The sequence below is a fragment of the Solea solea genome, chromosome 11, assembly GCF_958295425.1.
Source record: "Solea solea chromosome 11, fSolSol10.1, whole genome shotgun sequence".
In the NCBI taxonomy this organism is placed as follows: Eukaryota; Metazoa; Chordata; class Actinopteri; order Pleuronectiformes; family Soleidae; genus Solea; species Solea solea.
This window is the reverse complement of record NC_081144.1, coordinates 9,113,740-9,129,294: the sequence shown is the minus strand read 5'-3', so window position 1 is coordinate 9,129,294 and position 15,555 is coordinate 9,113,740. Positions and strand designations below refer to the sequence as shown.

Genomic DNA, 15,555 nt, shown 5'->3' with positions numbered 1-15,555 from the left:
GTGATTTAGCCTGTCTATCCTTTGCCAAAAATATCTACCATTCTCTCCACAGCGCTCAGTCCCTCCGGATACAGACAGCTGCCTGAATTACAAAGGTAGCACTGTGAGTAATGAACCAACTGAAATCCCATCATATAGACTGACTGCTAGTTACCCAGAGCAGACCTTCTGACCCTAACCCAGCCTCTGAGCCTCGCCAAATGAGCTTACTATTCAGAATGAGTCATGTTGCAGGCACTGAGATGCTCCAAAGAACCACATTGCATGCAAACCGGCAGTGTTTAGTAATCCTAAAGCCCAGCAAATCAGCAATTCTACTCCAAACCTATTTGCATACAACAGTGGCATATTCTGCTCATATCCATGGCGTGAAAAAGTACACATTTCAGAACAGCTAATAAAACTGTTCGGAACTTAGTTGTAAGTGATGCACGGTTTTATAAATATCTCTTCTGGAGGTCTGTGAAGCAAAACATGTTATTATTTAATGACCAATGACTTGATCTCTCTGATGTATAATGTAGCAGCATTAAAGACCAAGTTTACCAGAGCTGACTAAAGTGTGTCCATAATGAAACAGCAGTAAATGCAGGCTCTAACGGAGAAAAATCTCATGTCTTAATGTAGCAGGGACCTGAAAAGATTTCACATGATGAAATTCAGTTTGTAAGTACTTCAAATTAAAGCATTCCCTCCAGTTCTGAAAAGAACGTAATTACTGTAACCTATTCAGCTACTGTGGAAATGCAAGCAAACTATTATTTAAACCTGATACGGGTGATATACAGTACGTCATATGGACAAGGACATTGTTGGATTAACATATAAATTCTTTATTTATTTATTTTCAAAAAAACAGCTAACAAATGTGCAGTAATAATATATATACAAGAAAGAGCAGATCAATAATTGTAGGCCTGCATGTGATGTTTCTTTGGGATTTAGGTTTTTAAAACTGCAGTAATTGAATATTTGGCCACTTGGGTGTGGCATAAATAAGCTGTAAACAAATCATGGACATCATTTTGTCCACGATTATAGTAATTACTGTTGCCTATTTACAAATCCAGCAGATAGAGCACAGATGTGTTTCCAGCCACCTGGAAGTTTAATCTCAGCCGCTGCTTTAAATGCTAAGGTTTACCACATCCTCCACATGGGGGTCGCAGGGCTGCTGGTGCCAATCCCAGCTGACATAGGGCAAAAAGGCGGGCCGTCCATCGCAGGGCAAACATATGGAAACGAAACAACCATGAATGAAACTGCTATAATTCTGTCCTATGCTTTGTCTTTATGTTGCGTTGCGTACTGCGTAATGAGGCAACCGATAACGTAATAACGGCCAATAATAATAATAATGTAATGTGAAGTTATTACGTTATTGGCAAAAAGTTAGTACGTTATTGGCTCAACAACTTTATTACATTATTGGCAATTTATTATGTTATTGGTTTTATTACATTTAAATTATTACGTTATTGGCCGTTATTACGTTATCGGTTGCTACAAGGCGTCTTCTCGTGAGCCAGGTGTCTTACAGGTTGATGCCATAACACCAGCTGCTACTTTGTCAATGCGGAGTGCGTCATTTAAAGACACACACACCTCTTATCAGAAAAAGCACAGAGGCAGAGGCAGCGCACAGAAAGCAATCAACAGTGTACTGATACTGTAGAAGTGCTTTATACAACACCCTCCCTTTAATTTGTCCAAATGTACTCAGAATGTCTTTCTTGCTTAAAAGGGGATCAAATTCATTCTCACACCATGTCGTAGTGAAGCTTTCGTATTGGGTTTGCAGTATTGTTGCTGTTGCCTGATACTGTTGTGTAGCGATGAGTCAGAGTCACATTACTCACATCTGTATCTTACCTGAAGCACGTAGCAGCCTAATCTGAAAGTTGTTTACTTATTCAAGTCCAGAGTGCTGCTCCAAATCATACAAAGGAGTGAGATTATGAGGAATTAAAACTACCCTCTATGAGCAATAAGATAAGTCACTTAAAGACAGAGAACATAAGAATAAATAAATGTATTATAAAGCCAAACGACATGCTATACAACATTAAAAAAAAAGTACTGAACTAATCTTTTTAATGAACTGATTCTAATGATTCAGTTCACAGTAACAACTGCTTTCCTCGTCACGTGTCACGCATAAAACAGCGTTACGGCAGTTTCGTGCAGCCCTGCTATGATGACCCCGCCCACATACGTACTATGAAGTAATGTAAAAGACATACCGCACAGAGTCGAGCCGTGCCGAACCAAGTCGTGCTAGAACTGAACAGTGGGAATGCGCAATTAGGAAGTTAAATGGAATAATAATTTGATGACGTAACTGTGAATTTCACACAATAGTAAATAAGAGTAGGGTGGCAGTATTGGCAAAATTCTCCATCTTGATCTTTAATATTTGATGAAGACAAACCTTACATATGTCGGTCTTTTTATTACTTTCTTTGTCTTTTTTGCTCTATCCGCTTGACAAGATATCTTTTGAAAGAAAGGTGTAATTCAAAATGCAGTACAACATATGAAAAGCAATGTTTTTTGAGTGGGTACCACACCTGGGACATTTTTGTCTGTTTAGAAAAGCTTCATGGTTGTGTTTTTTTTCCTTGGATTGCAGAGTTATAATTCAATTCAGGGGTTATGTGTCCCACTGGATGCAATCAAAGTGAACAGTGCTCTGCACATCTCAAACCAAGTGCAGCAAGCAATCTATGTAAAGTGCTATGTTTAGAGACAACGTATTCAGTCACATCTTGCAATTGTCATCTAAAATGCCAGTAGAAAGGTCAGTATTAGTTTTGAAATTCTATACAGCACACCAACCACCATGTGGCTTTGAGGGCTGCAGGACCTCATGAAATCCTCCTCCGTTTTTGCTGCAGAGTTTTGTCCCACAGCTACACAACCATAAAACCACAGAGTGTAAACTTCTCCAGATAACCTTCTGTTTGCTGCCTAATGAAATTCATGTAAAGTCGAAAGATATGCAGTTTGCTTAAAATGACTTTCTGCCAGGATTTTTTCTTATCTTGTAAACCTTCGGTCTGACAGCCTAAACACATCCGGAAACAAATCAAACCACAGCGGCAGATAATCTCCCTGCAAATGATTTTGGGATCAGTCATTAAGAGAGGGTTATTGCTTTCCCCCAAAACATAACATGGCATCACAAAACACGGTTCAAAACATTTACTGCCTCTTTATTTCCCAAGGAATACGATATCTTCGAGAGTGAGGGCATTCAGACTGGTGTTATTTGGTAATGCAGTGGACAAAGTTGGCACGTTTGACATGGTGGTTATTCATGGGAATGTAGCACCATATTATATCCTGCACACATTCACATGCCATGATCTCTCTGAACTGTGGGGGCTCAATGTCATTGATAACATGCACATTTCTACAGAAAGAAGATGGAGGTGTTTATCACACTAGCAGTGCCTTAAGTCAGTGGTCACATCGTTTGGGAATAACAACATACATTTCATGTTCAGAGTATATTTACACCATTATTTATTTCGAACTTATGCAATAAAAGTTTAAGCAAAACATGCACAAGGGGAAAAAAACATTTTAGGTTTGTTCATAAGGCCTCACAATAAAATCAATTATCTCTGAAATGTAGTATAGTATACAGTTATCTCTGTGTACTTGCCTGTTCGCTGATTGATTATTATTCATGAAATAAACAATTTAATTAGCCTTTCCATTCTACAATTATCCAAAATATTTCTAACATCCGTGCATCTTAATTTCCTTCATTTGTTTAATTTAGCAGTTTTAATTGGTTTTGCCAATTTAAAAGGATAATTTCATTTGTGCTTTTCTAAAGATTAAATGACGCCCCTGTTACTAGTATAAAAAGCTTTGATTGGACGACTGAACGTTTAAATAGAGACTGAATAGAAAACCGTGATTTTAGTCATTGTCAATAGCTATAATTCTGTGATATGTTGATTCATTGGAGCTCTCAGTGTTCCACTTCAAACACTGAATCCATATATTTAAGATAAATTTACTAACAAAATGAAAACTGCACTGTTCGTCTGAGTCAATCTGAGAGAAGGTATTTCTTTGTTGTGATATTAATAGCAGTGTGCCAGTGTTGATCACTGTTTTCTTGTTGTTGGTGTGACGCGCGACGTAAGTGTAGCTGTAAATCAGATGAGTGAGAGTAGAAACCAGGAAGCTGATAAGGGTGGGGATGATTATTTCATGGGGGAACTGGTGTAAAAGAAGCTATGAAAAAAAGCCTCTGCAACAATGCAGCTGTGCACTGCACCAGCAGAACACACCGCTCGAAAACTAAGGCCGACAGACATGAGTGGGACAGCCATCACACGCTGTGAGCTCAGGAGCAACTGTTCAGGAACTTAATAATTCATTAGTTGCAGACTGTCCAGTGAAAGCCTGCTATGGACATCAACAGTGACAGGAATCTGTTTATTATCAGCACGTTATCCAATTAAGGCTCTCAGGTGCCTATTAAACTTTATTAAGATCCATAAACCATGAGGTGTCTTGGCAAGATTTATTATAAAATACACAGGTTGAAATGACATCTATATATAACACACATTTTCAACAGCAGATGTACATTTCAAGAGAAATGCAAAGTCATTCAAATGAACTACGTGATCCAGTGACAACATATTTTATTTGTTTTACCCATAATATCTGCTCTTTCATTAAAACAGCCAGTGTATGGCATTATAAACATTTGTATCGTTATTTCTAGGCACACGGTCAGGAAAGGATCATAATCTGTTAAATATTGACAAAGGCAACAGTGACTTCAAACATGATTTATTTTATTAACATTTGACCAAAACAGTTTTTTTTTCTCTAATCTTACACCTAAAATCACTGATTTTTTTTGGCCACTTGGGAGCAGCAATGAAATGTTGTTAAAGTAACACTGAAACATATTGTATTTAAGATTTTTTTTTATAATTTTTTGAAGTTAAAGGGGCTATATGTAAGACATGTAACTACAGTTTAAAACAGGTACTGCAATCCAAATGCAAACATATTGGAAAGCATTGTCCACCGCCCAAGAGACACAAGGTTGCCAAGTAGTTTGAGGAAATAGTCCGGCAAAAAGACAGATCTGCTCTTTTTCCACAACATAAATATTAAGTATTAAGTATAGTAGGCTATAAATGAAACGGTGAATCATCTGGCTCTGCCGTTGTTATCAGTGAAGCCGGTATTTAAATTTAGCATGATCGCTGCCATTTTATGACTTACATACAGCTCCTTTAATGTGGCAAATGTGTTAGCTATTATTTATCTGTATTTACACATCCAGCCGAAACATAACAATATTATAATACAATATAATATATATTTCGGAATTATATATTGATAATATATAATTCATTTGTACTCGTGTTTCCAGGCAACCGATAAATGTAAATCGAACAATCACATGACCTTTCACCTCTGTTTTTGGTCTCCACCCGCACATTACTCTTTAGCGACAAACACATTTGCTGTATTTGCCAGCAAATTAATAACACAACTAAAACACTGACAGCATGGACGCAGACCAACAAAACAAAACTAGTAGTTGAAAGATGCTAAACAATTGAGCTTAGTGGGAAAAATAAAATGGTGGAATATTAATGTAACTTTAAAGAGACAAAGAAGCATGTAAATATGATCAATGATAAACCAGGGGTGTTAAATGTGAATTTGAATTTGTGAAAATGTCCTAAATGCTATATTTTTCAGTTTCAGATACATGTGGCTAAATGTTTTGTGCCTTTGTAGATCCACTGTGATCTGTAAGTTTTAATGCAAATGTGTCCATAGTAAACTTAGGCATAATTGTTGAAAATAGCATTTATTTTTTCTCGTAAACCTTCATAATATGTTTTGTAAAAAGATGCAAAACTAAGGGAAAAATGTGTAGTCCTTGTTGTTTATAGGTTATTATGTCATTATTTTACTGGTCCGACCCACTTGAGATCAAATTGTGCCAAAATGTGGCCCCTGAATTAAAATGAGTTTGACACTCCTGCACTCAACACAGACATGTACAAGGCTTCCCAACCTTCCACTGTTGAAGCAAACGTTGCAGACTGAAAAAAAAGGTAATAATAAAAACTGATTTTGTTTCTTGTTTGGCATCTTGGTACAAATAATTAGGTTGCTTGCGTGTCTCTCAGGTCATTTGGCATCTCTTTGTAGTCATAGAGTCTGTCTTTGCATCACTTTGTGGTAGGTTTCTGTCTCTTTGCAGTCATTTGGTGTCTCTTTGTAGCCATTGTGTTCCCTTTGTAGTTCTCTTGCATTTCTTTGTGTCTATTTGATGTCTCACTGCAGCTGTTTGATGTACTGTGTGTATGTATGTAGGCCCATTCACCATTAGCTACACCCAGCAACTCCCACAAACATGGATCTCAGTATTATGTGACCTACACCACTCCAGTATCAGCTCTCTTTTATGGCTTCCATTTTTTCCTTATTTTCCATCCCCCAACATCCTGATCACTGGCAAAACTTTGGTGATGACAAGTAGCACATTTAATGCAGGTATATACAATTTACACTGACGAGGGCAGATATATAGCGAGAAACTGTTGTCGTGAAGGAAATCAGTATGCTAAACATATTCCAACAAGTTTGAAAAGTACATTAGGCATGTTATGAGATGTTGGTCTCAGAGGCTCTGTGAGTGACAGGAGTGTAGAGCAGGGATAGGGAACATTCCAAGTCTCTTTCATCTGGACCAGGACTCAGCACGTCAGAGACTGTCAGTGATTTTCCAACGTCTTATTTCCTCTCTCTGATGTTATCCATTTCCATCTCTCGTTTTTCACCCATTTGACGAGAGCCAATCGATGCAGCGGATGATGTTTTGATTATACAGTGACAACACATTATGAACAAGTCAGTCAGCTTACAATCGTCTGTCCTTTACAGGGGGAACACAAGAAAGCCAGAAAACGTCGAGTACTGCCATCCACCGACGAGGTTGCCCTTCTCCAGCTTTAAGTAAACTTTATCCTCCTTCTCCAGATAAAGCAGAACTCCGTTGGTGGCTGCCTCTCGAGTTACGTCTTTGTCACCTGCAAAGGCAGAGATGACTGGTTTCCCGTTCAACATTAGATTCACCTGAAACAAGCAATTAAAAAATGATAATTACACCAACAGTAGAAAAGGAATACTTAAGAAGATGTGTTTTCACAGTTTACTTTTAAATGCAGCTGCTGATGAGTGCTGATTGAAAACCGGGTTTCACACATCAGCGAGAAAAACGCCTCATAAAACATGTTCACAGAGTTTTTTTAAAGGATCAGTGTGTAACAATAAGTGACATTAACTATGTGCAGGACTAACAGACTGATGTTTTTTTTACCTCTAAGGTAAACCGTATTTAAAACGAGGCAGAAGCCCTGCAGCAGTCGCGCACAGAGCTGCGCCACATGCACCAGATCAGCATTTCAGCCATTATGCATTACACACGTGATGAATTTAGTATGAACCCAGCCTAAGGCTATGAAAACCAAACATTTCTTTTATTTTTAAAGCAATTATACACTTCTTCCAGAGTGGATTATTTACCTCCATTATACCCTATCCCTCGTGTCGTCTTCTGTTGTACCAACTGTCCTCATGTCCTCCTTAACAACATCCATGAACCTTCTCTGTGGTCTTCCTCTTTTCCTTCTGCCCGGCAGCTCTATCTTTCAACATCTTTTGTCCAATATAATCCCTATCCCTCCTCCGCATGTGACCAAGCCATGTCAGCCATGACTCCCTCACTTTAATTCCAAACCGTTCAACCTGAGCTGTCACTCTAATATGCTCACTTCTAATCCTGGTCACAAAATCTCAGCATCTAAAGCTCTGTCAGCTCTGGCTCTGCCTCTTGTCTTTAAGACACTGTCTCCAAGCCACACATCTGTCACACATCGCCCCTGACACTTGTCTTCACCCGCTCCGCCCTGCCTGCACTCTCTTCTTCACCTCTCCTATGCACTGTCCATTGCTTCGGAAAGGTTGACCCCAGGTATTTAAACTCCTCCACCACCTCCTCCTCTTGTCTCATTGTCCTCATACGTGTCCTACACCACCCTCTCATACTTCTCTGCCACTCCAGACTTCCTCATACAATACCACAGTTCCTCTCTTGGCACCAGAGCATACGCTTTCTCTAGATCCATAAAGAAACCGTCCTTCTGACCTTTTTTATACTTCTGCATCAACACTCGGAAAGCAAACACTGCATCTGTGGTACTCTCTCTTGGCATGAACCCAGACTGCTTTGAGCTGATCTTCACTTCTTTTTCTTAGTTGAGCTTCAACAGCTCTTTCCCACATCGTCATGGTGTGGCTGATCACGTGTAGTATATTCAGTGTCTGCCAATAAATTCCCCTAAATGTTACACACTGGACGTTTAAAAGAAGGGGGAAAGTATTACTGTCGGACTAGTTGAGGTATATCGAGGGACTTTGGGGCCCCAAGCAATCTTCTTGCAAATGTGTCATTGTTGTGGACTAAAGTATTCAGCCACCCTCGGGGGGGGGGCCTCTCAATTGAAGGCCCCAGGCAAATGCTTGATTTGCCTGCCCCTGTTGCAGCACCTGCCCAAATATAGACAGAAATAAATAACACACTTTTCTTGCAGTAATGTTTTTTTTTGTTATTATTATTACAATTAGTTTTGAGATCATTTTGTGATTATTTAAGCAATGCATGTGAATCACTTATACAGCCGAGGAAAATAAACAAAAACAGTACCTGTATGGTTTGACTCTGGTACACTTTTATGACATGGAAGTTAAAACTGTAGATTCCTTTTCTTGGGGACAAAAATACTGATTCAAATGTGAAGTAGTTTCCTATATTCACAAGAATCTATGAGAGAGAGAGAAGGAGAAAAAGGTGTGTAAATAATCTGCACTATAACAACAAATCTTTAGGATTATATACAGTATATATGTAAACAAATATGTCTCTCTGGACAGGAGGGAAAAGAGTGCGACACTGTTTCATTCTCAGTGAGCAAAAGGGCTGCAGCATTTCACAACTTTTCCATTCCACAAGGAAACAAAATTAGATAATACCAAACACTTGAAATGGAGTGTTTTTGTGCACAGACAAGACAGAACGAATCAGTCGGTTTCTTCATAGTGACACATGCAGAATAATCAAAAGCAAATCAAAAATATTCCCTCCATTTTATTTGCTATTAATGATGGATCCCTGAATGTCAGTCAGATTACACAGCACAGCACTTGATGCTGTCTCACAAGTGCCAGAGATGTTCTTCGATTCTCTTAAGTCAGATTGACTACATACGGTGCACAGCGGCTGCTGGAGCCAGCAGCTCTGTGGAGTCTCAAACACTTGATTCCCACCTGTTTGAGACAGCAGTGCCGCAGGCTCAGCCTGTGCACTAACCTTTGACAAATGTTGCTTACATAGCAACAGAATGCTCACGGGCCACACCAATCAGATTACCTGCAGTGTGCACTCACAGTCTGAGATCATGTTATGTAATTCACATGAGAGGGCAGAGGATCCGCTGAGTGATACTGTTGCAAACACCTAACACTGCCCACCTCTGTGTGACTAATCAGGTCCGCCTTGTTGTTTGCTTGATTTGTTTGGGTCTGCTATGTAGGTGATGGTGCGCGTGCGTGTGCGATGTTGGAGGTGTAGCAAGAGCCAGAGTGATGTGTGTGTGTGTGTGTGTGTGTGTGTGTGCAGCCTCCGCAGGATGCTCGCCCTCTCAGACATAATCCACTCTCAAGCATCTCCAACTAAACTCAGCAGCAACACTTTAAACTCTGCATTACAACTCAACATTGAGATAAAACACACAAAGGACTGAAACGAGACGAGTAGAGACAAAGTGTTTTTGCAAATTAATTGCAAAGTGATAATAACATTTTACCACTCTTCCCCCCCTCATTTGTATGGTTTGACAAAATAGTTTTAACCTGGTCGAAGTAGATTATTCTTGTTTTGTTGCTCATCTCCGAGGGCTCGTGGTTGTTGCTCCGGACTGCAGAGAAAGCCACCTTGGAGTTGGCTGCGCGCACCGAGATGCCAAGCGGAGAGGACGAAGCCTTCCAGTCCGTGGCCGGGTTTGAGTCGCAGACCACGAGGCATTTGCCCTCCAGGACGATCGGCTCCGTGTCATTCTGAGCTCTCGCCACCTCAAAAATCACAGTCAAGCTGAACGCCAGCACGAGGGAGTTCACCATGGCTCCCTCCCTCTTTCTCTGTGTGTGACAGCGCCGATGAGAAAAGAGACACAGTCCCCTGCGCCACGCAAGTTTCCAAACCTCCACTGGTCTCCCGCTGCAGACGCACCTGACGCTGAGGAATTATCTTCACTGAATCCAAAGATGAGCCATATATCCGACTGAGAAATGAACAGATAAAAAAATTCCTATCAAACCTTAAATCTGATCTTGGGGTCAGTCGGACATCTGAGAAAATCACCGTTTGTTGTCCGTGCGTGTCATTTTCAGATGAGACAAATATAGTCAATATGAAGTGTTATTTCAGAAGACTGCTCCAATCCGAGAGGCGGATCGGTCGATGAATCGTCCATAGCCCTCACTCCTACTCCGAATAATGCGTCTGACAGCAGTTGTTGCCCGCAGTGATGTGCTGCACGTGTGCGCGCCTTGCCATCCACTTTACGCACGCACGTGGCAAAAGTTAGAAGTACCCCCGCTTAATTTGCCAGAAGCCCAGATTGCACTAATCCACTATAAGATACCCTCCAACCTTGGTGTGTGTTCATTAATTGGCAGTAATGAAGATACATTGACACTGTACATGTGCTGCATCATTCTGACTCTGAGGCCCTGGAACGAATCCATGAAATAATGACCCCCCCCAAAAAACACTTTTGCGGTTTTTCTGCTTGCAATATCCTCTGTAGTCCACTAGTCAAAACCCTCAAGCAAGAGTTTTACTATTTTTTTTTTATACACTTCACCATTTGCTCCTTTTCCTCTATATGGCTGCAGGTTTCACTGTAATACAGTGACTCATGAAAAGAGGAGGGATGAAAATCTGTCAGCTTGGACTTACACTTTCACAACATGGTGGTGGTGGTGGTGGAGTAAGTGATGAGGACCTGCTTGTCTCTGTGACATCATGTCTTAAATCTAACTGAAGCCAAAGTCACTGTGGACAGTGTGCCACGGCTTCTCACTGACACCAAGAGGTATCCAGTATAAAGACACGAGAGACTCTCATGTCAGGTCCTTAAGTCTCACCATTCATTCCCCTGATGATTTCAACAAGAAAAAAAAGGATCCAATGTGCCAAAGTGATGTTACTGCTATGGTGGGGACGTTAAGGGTTCATGAGTTTCTCAACTGCTACAACGCAATTGTCTCTGTCCTTTTACGCTGCATTAAATCACATCATCCAAAGTGTCCTACGAGAATATTGACTGGAGATTAGAAATGTTAGCGCATCACCTTTATCCTTTTTTGTCACTGCAGGCTTCCCATAAAACAGTAGATCAATTTTAATGTCCTCCTTCCTCTGACACACACACCGATATGCTGTCTGGGTCCGGATGGATGGATGGATAGAGCTCAAGGGATAGATAGATAGATAGATAGATAGATAGATAGATAGATAGATAGATAGATAGATAGATCCACTTTGCCACTTTCATTCCTGTCCATACCATGTTCTCACTTGTAGCTTTCGACTGGACTGTTATGAAGCTGCACTGATGCTTTCCAGCACAGCAGAGTAAAACATCATGGCGACAGTGCTCGCGGCGCTCACTTAGGGAATACAGCTTTTCATCGACATATTTTAGGTTGTGTTATGTGCCTGAAAACAAACAGTATATCAGTGGAATTAGTGCCATTTGTATAGTCAGTGTGACTGTCAGCACCTGTGCAACGGAGGAAAAAGCAGCGCTGATTAAATTTTTCACAGTTCAGCTGGATTTTAAAACACAATACAAATCTTTCAAATTGTCCCACTGGATGTTTTAGCTCACCTTCGATGCACCTGCACACATCTGACTCGTTGTTTTTGAGAACCGATCCATCTAAATGGAAAACAGTCTGAGGATATTGCCACCCCATCCTCAACAGCTGCCATTTTGTGAGATGTGTGTAATCACCCGGCTCTGACAAACATACCTAATAATGTACACAATATTGCGCATGTCAATATATTTCCAGAGCGATAGAGATTGTTTGCCAAGAAACACTTTGGAAATGTTTAACAGCTCCCCTGTGACCCTCAGTGATACGCAGCACAGATCAGGGATGGATTGACGGATTGTTGATTTGTTAATTCATACAAAAACTGAAGTGCATTGCTCACAGGGGGAGAAAGAAACTGCTAACTGGTGGCAAACTCTCACACCCATAGTTTCTGTTTATTTTGTATTTCTTTCCCCATATACTTATTAAATCAAGAGTTTTATATAAAAATGCATTCAATTCAAATGAATGAATACTTGGTCATTTTCAAGCCTGTCATTATTTGAAACAATAATGTAACAATGACTTCACACAGTTGTTTCGACATCATCATCATCATCATCATCTCAATCTCAAAACCGGCTGCAGACGTTACCTACTTAATGCGGCTTCAACGAAGGAAACAGGGGTGCAATAAAAGCCGACAGTGACACACACACACTTACACATTTACACATTTAATAAGCTTACAGCAGCCTCGTCCACTTTGGACTCTGCAGATCTCTATTCCCACAAAGGTCAGCACTGTCACGATGGCTTGCAATTAGTCAAGAGTGCACATTTGTGAGTCACACATTCGCTAAAAGCTGACGTAAGACACAGAAATGTTGCCACTGTAAATATTGGTGCAACCAGGCGAGTGCTGCCGGCAGGTGTACGGTGCTGTACTGATCTTTGCCGAGCATTCAGAATTACTATATATACACAAGACATGTTTATCAAGCTGATATTGACTTTTTTTTTATCCAACACATGCTCTTCCAAAGTGTGTGTGTTTCAGGCAGTGTTGTAATGTAACTAAGTACAAATACTTACATTTCTTAAATAAACGGTGTCCTTTTACTCCTCTATATTTCCTCTAACTATCTTTGTTAGGCGATACTACCAAATAAAATCAGAAGAAGAAGAGCTGGTAATGGTCTGTATTTGTATAGAGCTTTTTTTCTTTACACTACAGTTATGCCATTCACACATCTTTCATACCCATTCACACGCTGCAACAAGGGGTTAAGTGTCTCACTCAAAGGCACATATAGAGTAGCAGAGCCAGGAATTGAACCCACAACCTTCCAGTTGAAAGACAACTGAGCTACCATGGCTCAATCCTAACTCCTCACTTTTTTAATACTTTTACTTCTCAAACTTAACATTTTATATCAGAGACTTTTACTTAGGTAATATTATTAAAAAGTGACTTCTACCAAAGTCATTAAGATACCCTTTTAGGTACTGGTTTCATGTGTTGCTCATGTTGCTCATGTATTGGTTAACCTACATTTTAAGGTTAAGGTGAGGCCAGTAGTAGTTAAGATTAGAGTAAGTCTCCAGGTAATACGTCAATGTAATGTCATATATTAGCCTCCCTGTGTGATGCTACTTCAGGGACTTGGATCATTCTACTGTCTCTCTAAAGGACAAATAAGAAGAATGGAAAAAAAGGGGGGAAAAAATCGTACAAATCTCTAAGGATTATTATTTAAACTCAGTGACTGTACACTACTTGTATTGCACTGGACAGCTCAGTTGCACATAATGAGGAGCTTTGGTAGGACTTGTATGTATTTTTAGACTAATTATACATACAGTTGTGTATGTGCCACAAATGTTGCTATAAACTGAAGACAGTCAGAGGAGCAGAGCCACCGGCTGTCCTTTAGAGATATTTTAACATCAACACGAGTCTCAAGTCTGGTAGATCTTAAAGGTAATGCTTCTCAGGCTCGTCTTTTGACGACATCCGTGTGGTTACAGCAACAGGACTTGTTTTCTAGAGCAAAGATAAAAATTATCAAAGCCTATACCCACATATCTGTATGCTGTTCAGTCACTTGTTTTTCACCAAAATATGAATAAATAAATGTACCGCCTCTGTCTCAGTCATCAAACACAACCTTGATGAACTCTCAAGCAGACGTTTGCTTAAATCTCTGCACATCAGAGAACCCGTCTCCTGCTCTAGCATGCTGCACTGGTGTGGTCCAAGAATTCTGGAAAGAAAACAGAACTGAAGCTTTTAGTATCACCTGAGTTTTAATCAGGGTCTGAAAATAATTTATTTAAAAATAAGAAAACAATGACACAAGACAAACAGACGTGATATTTTAGATCAGGTACAAATACTGCAGCCTTCAGGGGCAGTTATATGAGAAATCACAGGTTTATTTTTGCTCTCGCAGTAGGAATAACACAAATATGAACTCAAACACCTTCATACTAACAGCTTCCTGTTCCAGTTGCCTGCTAATGAACTTTCTCCACTGGAGCAGAGAAGTGATAAGTGGCTCAAGTACTCTAAATTCTGATTCCGTATATGGATTTTGGATCTGTAGGTAAAGCAGGAGTTAAAGAAGGGGAAGACAGTGGAAAACTCATAAAAAATCTCACATGTTATGTCTTTAATGTCGTCCATAAAGCCCACATTATGCTCATCTTCACATAAATAACGGTGGAGTAACATGATGTACAACAGAGGGAAAGAAAAGCTAAATCCTATGAATGAATGTGTTATTCTCTTTGAAGCAAAACAAATTTCAAAATAAGAAAAATGATACAACCGTATCTTGAATGTGACCTTTTATGTTGTTGCTGACGTGTCAACATTAGTCACTTTTCTGTTTTTAATTTTAAAAAAATGGTCCAAGAATAATTATGATAACCACAACAACAATAATAATGCAAGTAAACATCATATATAATTGACATTTTTGCATGATTAGAACCAGTGGCTTCTTCTGTCTTTTCTTTTTAAGTAGAACATATGCAGCTTCTGCTGCTCAGTCAGGGGTCTGGTTCATTATAACACCCTGGTTCAGTTACACTACAAATAGTGTTTTTTGCTGTGAGCCAATTAACATGTCAGCCATGTACAAAAGCTGTGTAACACATCAATCAGTTCTAACTGGCACCGCGATACCTTTTCTGCCTTTTGAAGGGGATTTTTTTTTTATGTTGCTCATCAAGTTAGTGCAGTTGTGGTCCTGAATCAGAAGCGGCCTTGGAGCGCCGCCGACAGCGCTGGCCGGGTGTGGAAACGTCCCTGACCGTCGCCTTATTACAAATTCAGAATAATCTCACACTCAAAAGTACACCAGCCTCATTTGGCCTCTGAAGTGTTGTGTGTTTTGTTCCTCTGCCAGCAGAGCATCCATGTACAAAGGAGGGGTCTCAAATCCTTCAAACGTCAAAATCCAAAAGCAAATGTAATGCAGTATTATATTTACAAAATTGCAGGTGCATGAGCATCACTGAACACTTTATATGTCTATACAACCAATCACATCCAGGAAAGAATATATTAATACAACACGACTAAGGATTAAATACAGAATA

At 39.9% G+C, this 15,555-nt stretch overlaps 1 protein-coding gene across 1 annotated transcript; it reads right to left on the bottom strand.

The window, feature by feature from the left end:
- Nucleotides 1–4,655: 4,655 nt before the first annotated feature.
- On the bottom strand, nt 4,656–11,285 carry cbln4 (cerebellin 4 precursor). Its single transcript, XM_058641929.1, has 3 exons — nt 9,973–11,285; nt 8,768–8,884; nt 4,656–7,137 (listed from the first exon to the last, which is right to left on the bottom strand). Exons 1-3 carry the CDS (start codon nt 10,237–10,239, stop codon nt 6,940–6,942), a joined length of 582 nt encoding a protein of 193 aa, XP_058497912.1. The 5' UTR covers nt 10,240–11,285; the 3' UTR covers nt 4,656–6,939.
- Nucleotides 11,286–15,555: the final 4,270 nt, after the last annotated feature.

Coding starts and splice junctions, on each gene's coding strand:
- cbln4 (XM_058641929.1), bottom strand. CDS start 10,239: ATGGTGAACTCCCTCGTGCTGGCGTTCAGCTTGACTGTGATTTTTGAG. Junction 8,885..9,972: donor GAATAATCTACTTCGACCAG/GTTAAAACTATT, acceptor TCTCTCTCATAG/ATTCTTGTGAATATAGGAAA. Junction 7,138..8,767: donor ACCAGAGTCAAACCATACAG/GTACTGTTTTTG, acceptor TGCTTGTTTCAG/GTGAATCTAATGTTGAACGG.